We start from the raw sequence: 9,590 nt of genomic DNA, 5'->3' as shown, positions 1-9,590 counted from the left end.
CTCCTCTGAGCAGAGATCTGGCAGCCGCAGGGTTGTGGGCAGTTGGATGGCTCAGGGAACCTGTCCCTTTGCTGTAATGAAGTAAGTGAAGAAAAAGGGAAGTCAGTTTCTTAATAGGTAGCAATACTGGATCAGAGAAGGGGTCAGTCCACAGAGCCAGATGTTCATTGCTGCTCATTCCACGTGGTTCATCAATTTCAACCACTGCACTCACATAAGGGCATAGTGGTGAATCATCACAGAAACTCTCCTCTTCACTAATCCGAGCAGCAAACAGCAACTTTGTGACTTTTCTGAAGGAGAATCATGGTAAAAATCATCTCCATGTGATGGGATTATTCCTTATCTTAAAAAGCGGTGAGAGTAAATGAGTGTCGGTCTTTCCACCCTCTTTGGGCAAGGGGAGCTCTGCGGCTCTACATGTCGGTTTGGTGCGCTGTGCTAATGAATCACTTGGGCATCTGATAATGGCATTTACATTAGACTGTATCAAACCCCCAAGACTTAGTGTAACACACCAGTTTCTGTGACTACATCGTCACCTATTTTTTTCAATCAAAAGTGTCCTTCCTTAATTCAGGAAGTAGGAACTGGGGCTTTTTGTGCTGGAGGACTTCAATTCAGTGCCTGTCAATCATCATGGTGTCTGTACAGGTGTGTGACTCTGATGCAGGACAACAGCACGTACCTGCAGACAGCAGAGAGAGATGGGCTGGCGCCTCTCTGTCCAGCAAAACTGATACTTTGGTGCAATTGGGAAGGTTTATAATGAGATCTGTGATCTATGGGACAAGATCTCAGGAGCCACTGAGCTCAGAGAGACACAACAACAAATTAATGAGCTCAGGGAATGTCATCCCTGGAGATGATACCTTGGGGAATAATTTGTCGCCTTCTTTTCTCCTATGTTAGTTCGTAATGCAATTTCTATCAGAATTGCAGAGTCCATGCTTGAGGGATATTTCATTCTGCTCTTGTTGCTGCTACCTTACTCCAAAAGTAAATTCTTGGCCAAACGGGGAGGCCCCTCTGAGGTGATGTGATGAGTGGGTGAGTTGGAGATCCATTGTCCAGAGAAGAAAAAGAAACTAATAAATAAGAACATAAGAACATAAGAACGGCCATAGTGGGTCAGACCAAAGGTCCATCTAGCCCAGTAGCCTGTCTCCCGACAGTGGCCAGCACCAGGTGCCCCAGAGAAGGTGGACCGAAGACAATGATCAAGCCATTTGTCTCCTGCCATCCCTCTCCAGCCTCTGACAAACAGAGGCCAAGGACACCATTTTATCCCCTGGCTAATAGCCTTTTATGGACCTAACCTCCATGAATTTATCCAGCTTCTCTTTAAACTCTATTATAGTCCTAGCCTTCACAGCCTCCTCTGGCATGGAGTTCCACAGGTTGACTACACGCTGCGTGAAGAACTTTTTTTTATTAGTTTTATACCTGCTACCCATTAATTTCATTTGGTGTTCTCTAGTTCTTCTATTATGGGAACTAATAAATTACTTTTCTTTATCAGCCTTCTCCACACCACTCATGATTTTATAGACCTCTATCATATCCTCCCTCAGTCTCCTCTTTTCTAAACTGAAAAGTCCCAGTCGCTTTAACCTCTCCTCATATGGGACCCGTTCCAAACCCCTAATCATTTTAGTTGCCCTTTTCTGAACCCTTTCCAAGGCCAAAATATCTTTTTTGAGGTGAGGAGACCACATCTGTACACAGTATTCAAGATGTGGGCGTACCATAGTTTTATACAGGGGCAGTAAGATATTCTGGGTCTTATTTTCTATCCCTTTCCTAATAATTCCTAGCATCCTATTTGCCTTTTTGACCGCCGTTGCACTCTGTGTGGAAGTTTTCAGAGAACTGTCCACGATAACTCCAAGATCCCTTTCCTGATTTGTCATAGCCAAATTAGCCCCCATCATACTGTACGTATAGTTGGGGTTATTTTTCCCGATGTGCATTACTTTACACTTATCTACATTAAATTTAATTTGCCATTTTGTTGCCCAATCACTCAGTTTGGTGAGATCTTCTTGGAGTCCCTCACAGTCTGCTTCTGTCTTGACTATCCTAAACAGTTTGGTATCATCTGCAAACTTTACCACCTCACTGCTTACCCCTTTCTTCAGATCATTTATGAATAAATTGAAAAGGATTGGTCCCAGGACTGACTCTTGGGGTACACCACTAGTTACCCCTCTCCAATCTGAAAATTTACCATTTATTCCATCCCTTTGTTTCCTGTCTTTTAACCAGTTCTCAATCCAAGAAAGGACCTTCCCTCTTATCCCATGGCCATGTAATTTACACAAGAGCCTTTGGTGAGGGACCTTGTCAAAGGCTTTCTGAAAATCCAAGTATATTATATCTACTGGATCCCCCTTGTCCGCATGTCTGTTAACCCCTTCCAGGAACTCTAACAGATTAGTAAGACAGGATTTCCCTTTACAAAAACCATGTTGACTTTTGTCCAACAAATTATGTTCTTCTACATGCTTCACAATTTTATTCTTTACTATTGTTTCGACTAATTTGCCCGAAGTTAGACTTACCGGTCTGTAATTGCCAGGATCGCCTCTAGAGCTCTTTTTAAATTTTGGTGTCACGTTGCTACCTTCCAGTCATTTGGTACGGAAGCCGATTTAAAGGATAGGTTACAAACCACAGATAATAGCTCAGCAATTTCCCATTTAAGTTCTTTTAGAACCCTTGGATGAATGCCATCCGGTCTCGGAGATTTGTTAACATTAAGTTTTTCTATTTGTTCCAAAACCTCCTCTAATGACACTTCAATCCGGCACAGTTCCTCAGATTCATCACCCAGAAAGGACGGTGCAGATTCAGGCATCTCCCCAACGTCCTCAGACGTGAAGACTGAAGCAAATAAATCATTTAGTTTCTCCGCAATGGCTTTATCGTCCTTGATTGCTCCTTTTATAGCTCGATCATCTAGGGGACCCACAGGTTTTTTAGCAGGCTTCCTGCTTCTAATGTACTTAAAAAACATTTTGTTATATCTTTTTGAGTTTTTGGCTAGCTGTTCCTCAAAATCGTTTTTTGCTTTTCTTATTACATGGTTACACTTGATTTGACAGTGTTTATGTTCCTTTCTATTTATCTCACTAGGATTGGACTTCCACTTCTTAAAAGATACCTTTTTGTCCCTCACTGTTTCTTTTACATGGTGGTTAAGCCACGGTGACTCTTTTTTAGGTCTCTTGCTATGTTTTTTAATTTGGGGTATACATTTAAGTTGGGCCTCTATTATGGTGTCTTTAAAAAGTTTCCATGCAGCTTTCAGGGATTTGGCTCTAGTCACTGTGCCTTTTAATTTCTGTTTAACTAATCTCCTCATTTTTGCGTAATTCCCCTTTTTGAAATTAAATGCCAGGGTGCTGGACTGCTGAGGTGTTCTTCCCACCACAGGAATGTTGAATGTTATTATATTATGGTCACTATTCCCAAGCGGTCCTGTAACGGTTATGTCCTGGACCTGATCCTGCACTCCACTCAGGACTAAATCGAGAATTGCCTCTCCCCTTGTGGGTTCCTGCACTAGCTGCTCCAAGAAGCAGTCATTTAAGCCATTGAGAAATTTTATCTCCGCTTCTCTTCCTGAGGTGACATGTATCCAGTCAATATGGGGGTAATTAAAATCCCCCATTATTATAGAGTTCTTTATTTTGGTAGCCTCTCTAATCTCCCTCAGCATTTCTATGTCAATATCGCTGTCCTGGTCAGGTGGTCGGTAATATATCCCTACTGCTAATTTCTTATTATTGGAGCATGGAATTTCTATCCATAGCGATACTATGGAACATGTTGATTCACTTAATATTTTTATTTCATTTGATTCTACATTATCTTTCACATACAGTGCCACTCCGCCACCCACCCGGCCTGCTCTATCCTTTCTATATATTTTATATCCCGGTATGATTGTGTCCCACAGATTTTCCTCATTCCACCAGGTTTCAGTGATCCCTATTATGTCTATCTCCTAATTTAATATGAGGCACTCTAGTTCACCCATCTTATTAGTCAGACGCCTAGCATTTGTGTACAAGCACTTTAAAAATTTGCCACTGGTTATTTGTCTGCCCTTCCCTGATGCATTGGATTCCTTTGTATGTTGTTGTTTGTCAGCTCTGGCCCATGGTTTGCCCTCTCTCCTCCTCTCTTTGGGTGTGTCTAGACTACCTAGTTTTGTCGACAAAAGTGGACTTTTGTCGACAAAACTATACCAGCGTCTACACTACTGCTGAGTTCTGTCGACATAACGTCGACAGAACTCAGCAGTTTTGTCGACGCTGGTATACCTCATTTTACAAGGCATAACACCTTCTGTCGACAGAACTCTGTCGACAGAAGGTGTTATTGCCTGTAACGTTGCGTCCAGACTATGGAGTTCTGTTGACAAAGCAGCTTGCTTTGTCGACAGAACTCAATGTGTCTGGACGCTCTTTGTCGACGGAAGTTTTGTCGACAGTATCTGTCGACAAAACTTCCGTCGACAAAACGCAGTAGTCTAGACGTACCCTTTCTGACTACAGCTTAGAGAATCTCTATCAACGGATTCTCCTCTAAGAGAAGTCTCTCTCCGATTTACGTGCATCTCCGCACCAATCAGCTTTCCCCCATCTCTTAGTTTAAAAACAGCTCTATGGCCTTATTAATGTTTAGTGCCAGCAGTCTGGTTCCACCCTGGTTTAGGTGGAGCCCATCCTTCCTGTATAGGCTCCCCCTCTCCCAAAAGTGTCCCCAGTTCCTAATAAATCTAAACCCCTCTTCCCTACACCATCGTCTCATCCACGCATTGAGACTCTGAAGCTCTGCCTGCCTACCTGGCCCTGCGCGTGGAACTGGAAGCATTTCCGAGAACGCCACCATAGAGGTCCTGGATTTCAGTCTCTTTCCTAGCAGCCTAAATTTGGCCTCCAGGACATCTCTCCTACCCTTCCCTATGTCATTGGTACCTAATGTACCACGACCCCCAGGTCCTTCCCAGCACTACACATAAGTCTATCCAGATGCCTCGAGAGATCCGCAACCTTCGTACCAGGCAAGCAAGTGACCATACGGTTCTCCCGGTCATCACAAACCCAACAATCTATGTTTCTAACGATCGAATCACCCACTACTAACACCTGCCTCTTCCTAACTGGCATTCCCTCCCTATCAGAGGTATCCTCAGTGTGAGAGGATACCGCAGCATCCTCTGGGAGGAGGGTCCCAACTACGGGATGGGTTTCCCTCTGCTCCCATTAAATGCTCTGTTCCCTTTTCTTTATTTACCCTCTCCACACCACTCACGATTTTATATACCTCTATCATAACCCCCTCAGTCTCCTCTTTTCCGAACTGAAAAGTCCCAGTCGATTTAACCTCTCTTCATATGGGACCCGTTCCAAAACCCCAATCATTTTAGTTGTTCTTTTCTGAACCCTTTCCAAGGCCGAATTATCTTTTTTGATGTGAGGAGACCACATCTGTACACAGTATTCAAGATGTGGGTGTAACATAGTTTTATACAGGGGCAGAAAGATATTCTGTGTCTTATTTTCTATCCCTTTCTTAATAATTCCTAACATCCTGTTTGCCTTTTTGACCGCTGCTGCACACTGTGTGGAAGTTTTCAGAGAACTATCCACGATAACTCCAAGATCTCTTTTCTGATTTCTTGTAGCCAACTTAGTCCCCATCATACTGTACGAATAGTTGGGGTTATTTTTCCCAATGTGCATTACTTTACATTTCTCCACATTAAATTTCATTTGCCATTTTGTTGCCCAATCACTCAGTTTGGTGAGATCTTTTTGAAGTTCTGTCTTGACTATCTTAAACAGTTTAGTATCATTCCACAAACTTTACCACCTCACTGCTTACCCCTTTCTTCAGATCATTTGTGAGTAAGTTGAACAGGATAGGTCCCAAGACTGATCTGTGGGGGACACCCACTAGTTACCCCTCTCCATACTGAAAATTTACCATTTATTCCATCCCTTTGTTTCCTGTCTTTTAACCAGTTCTCAATCCAGGAAAGGACCTGCCCTCTTATTCAATGGCAATGTAATTTAAATAAGAGCCTTTTGTGAGGGGTGTTGTCAAAAGCTTTCTGAAATCTAAGTATATTATATCTACTGGATCCCCCTTATCCACATGTTTGATAACCCCTTCAAAGAACTCTAATAGATAAGTAAGACATGATTTCCCTTTACAAAAACCATGTTGACTTTTGTCCAACAAATTATGTTCTTCTACATGCCTGACAATTCTATTTTTTACTATCGTTTCGACTAATTTGCCTGGTACTGAAGTTAAACTTGCCCATTTGTAAATGCCAGGATCGCCTCTAGAGTCCTTTTTAAATATTCGTGTCAATATTGTGATGCGGTGGATAGGCACGAAGAACCCTGCTGGAGGTTTGTGGAGCTACCACACCCTGCCTCAGGGAAAAGAGTAAAGAACTGGTCTTCCAAGCATGCTAGAGTGTCTGCTTCTGCTACAGCCAATAAGGGCCCAACAAGCTGATATGGAGAAGCTGCTGGGATAAGGCCTGGGAGTTCCTCTCTGGAGCTCAAGCCAGGCAGACCCAAGGATGGAGTAGGAAATAGTGATACTTTAGAGAGCTCTGAATGTGGGCTGGTTTGCAAATTCAGCAGAAGATGAGGTCTGGTGGCTGAAGACCAGCCATGATGGTCAGTCTCAAAACTGTCAGGCCAAGAGGTGCCAGGACTCAGCTCTGACAAGCCCTGGCATACATTTGTCCCTGAGAATAGGAACGGGTTATGTTCAGGACTCCAGAGGGAACAGTTTCAAAGTCCAGGCTCTGCTCATTAGCTTGCATCGAGTGCTGAGGTTTTACAGCCCACATTCATTGTATACAAACTATCTTGCGTGCAGGCTTGGAACCAGCACAGTATTTTAATAAGCAAGCACATATACCCGAATGAGAAACCATCCCTCACTGCTGCAGAGAGAAAGAATTTTGTTTAGTTTTTACAATCTCCCCACCTGCTCTCAATAGCGCCTTCTCCTCCATTCCGATGTTGCAAAGCTGCTGACGTCATGTTTCTAAGAGTGGGATGAACGTAGGACAAATCACGCCATGCCAGGCATAGCCTGCAGAGCAAGAGATTCAAGAATGGCTAGTGCCTTGACTTTTGGGGTGCTCAGCTTGACAGGGCAGCCCAAGAGTACAGAATCTATTTCCCTTTCCTGTGAGCATCAGCAAACATGGTAGCATCTAAACAGATCTGTAATGTTCCCTACAGAGATAAAGATCCCCATGTCTAGGAATGGGGAGACTCTTCACCCTTAGCCCTTTGGTACCAAGCTACTGAAGGGGCTTTGAAATACAATGGATCCCCACAACAGACACGTAAGTCTCCTACTGCCCTCGCTCAGTGTCAGTACCCCTGGACGGTATAAATGAAGTTGACTTGAAGGATTGCAGGATTAGCATAGACCAGCCCTGAGAAAGATCCAGGAGAGAACATAACCCAGTGAAAAGTTGTCTGTCCAGCAACGTGGATTACCCATTGCTTAATGCATATGATAGAGAAAATTCACTCTTTCCATGCAATTTTGTGTTCAGTTCAGTGAAGACTGTCACAAAGGAGGTGCACGCACCGTGCTCCCTCTCGCTAATGTTACACTTGCTATTACTTGCTCTGTTGTTACTTAACTTAAAATACTGGCCAGAGGAATGGAATTCACCTTTCCCCTTCTTCTGCCAGGATACAAAGCAGGGGAGTCTATAGAAGAACCCCACAGAAAGTGCTACAGAGTAGCAGAATGATGGACAAACACCACCAGAAATCACACACAACACCCTTGGAACTGCATAATGAAATCAACACCGTTGGAAAAAAAAGGAAGCCAGATTTGTTGCACTCCTCCCCCTTTCTCAATAACAAAAGATCCCAGATTTTAAAGCACATCACATTTATACTTGTGCACACATAAGGGCAGTAGTCAAATGCAGACCTGATCTCAGCAGGGACCTGCAGCCCGTGTTGGAATACAGACACATGCATAATAACAACAATATATTAATCAATAAAACCACAATAGGCTGTGTGAAACGACATGCTAATTGAAGTCACCTGCTTCCATTTCCCATCTCTCCACCAGTACTGAGTCAATAAGACTCAGAACTTGGTCAGGAGTTTGTTCATGGCTCTCCTCAGTGAATCCTTCACCTCCCGGTTCCTTAGGCTGTAAATGAGGGGATTCAATAAGGGGATCACCAGCAAGTAAAACACTGAAGCTCTTTTGTCTGTGTCCATGGAATAGCTGGAGGTGGGTCGGAAATACATAAAGAGGAGGGTGCCATAAAACATGCCCACTGCAGTCAAGTGGGAAGCGCAGGTGGAGAAGGCTTTGAGCCGGCCCTCGGCAGAGCGGATCCGCAGGATGGTGTAAATGATATAGACGTAGGAGAGGAGGGTGGTCACAACACTGATCGCTACAATGTAGAACATGGAAGCCAACTGCACAATGTCACTGATGCGGGTGTCAGAGCAGGAGAGCATGAGCAGTGGGGGGATATCACAGTAGAAATGATTGATGACATGAGAGCGGCAGAATGACAGCTGAAATGTCAGATACACATGTACTACTGAATCCACGAACCCCACAGCACACACTGCAGCCACCAGCAGGTTGCAACGCTGCCTGGACATGATGACCGTATAGAGCAGTGGGTTACGGATGGCCACATAACGGTCGTATGCCATCACAGCCAACAAGAAACACTCACAATCATTGAAAAAGATACAGAAAAATATCTGCACAGCACAGGCAGTGTAGGAAATGCTTTTCTTCTCAGATAAGAAATTCTGCAGCATCTTAGGGGCTACTACTGTGGAACAGCAGAGATCACAGAAAGACAAAGTCCAGAGGAAAAAGTACATGGGGGTGTGGAGTTGGGAATCAGTTGTGATTAACACCATCATCCCCCCATTCCACACCACAGTGAAAACATATATAAGTAGAAACAACACAAACAGGGGGACCTGCAGCTCCGGATGATCAGTCAGTCCTGAGAGAATGAAATCAGTTGCCACCGAGTGATTTCCCTCTTCCATCTCCTCTGAGCAGAGATCAGGCAGCAGGTCGGCAGTGGGATGGCTCAGGGAACCTTTTCCTTTATTGTAATGAAAGAAGTGAAGAAAAAAGGAGGTCAGTTTCTTAATAGGAAGCAGGACGAGATCAGGGAAGGGCTCTGTCCACTTAGCAGATGTTCATTGCTGCTCATTCCACTTGATTGATCAATTTCACGCACTGCACCCATACAAGGACATGGTGGTTAATCATCACAGAAAGTCTTCGGTTTACTAAACCGAGCAGCAAACAGCAACTTGTGACTCTGCTGAGGGAGAATCATGGTAAAAATCATCTCCATGTGATGGGATTTTTCCTTATCTCAAGAAGGGGTGAGAGTAAATGAGTGTCGGTCTTTCCACCCTCTTTGGGCAAGGGGAGATCTGGGGCTTTATATGTCGGTTTCGTGTGCTGTGCTAATGAATTTCTTGGGTATCTGATAGTCACATTTATATTAGTCTGTATCAAAC

General features: G+C 43.9%; 1 protein-coding gene across 1 annotated transcript; it reads right to left on the bottom strand.

The window, feature by feature from the left end:
- Positions 1–8,165: 8,165 nt before the first annotated feature.
- LOC102450530 (olfactory receptor 5AR1-like) lies at positions 8,166–9,104 on the bottom strand. Its single transcript, XM_006136547.2, has one exon. It carries the CDS (start codon positions 9,102–9,104, stop codon positions 8,166–8,168), a length of 939 nt encoding a protein of 312 aa, XP_006136609.2.
- Between the last annotated feature and the right edge of the window lie 486 nt (positions 9,105–9,590).

This window comes from Pelodiscus sinensis, chromosome 4, assembly GCF_049634645.1.
Source record: "Pelodiscus sinensis isolate JC-2024 chromosome 4, ASM4963464v1, whole genome shotgun sequence".
Taxonomy (NCBI): Eukaryota; Metazoa; Chordata; order Testudines; family Trionychidae; genus Pelodiscus; species Pelodiscus sinensis.
The sequence above is the reverse complement of the archived record's forward strand: the minus strand, read 5'-3'. Positions and strand labels throughout refer to the sequence as shown.

Excerpts from the sequence above, each read along its gene's own strand:
- LOC102450530 (XM_006136547.2), bottom strand. The coding sequence starts at position 9,104 with ATGGAAGAGGGAAATCACTCGGTGGCAACTGATTTCATTCTCTCAGGA.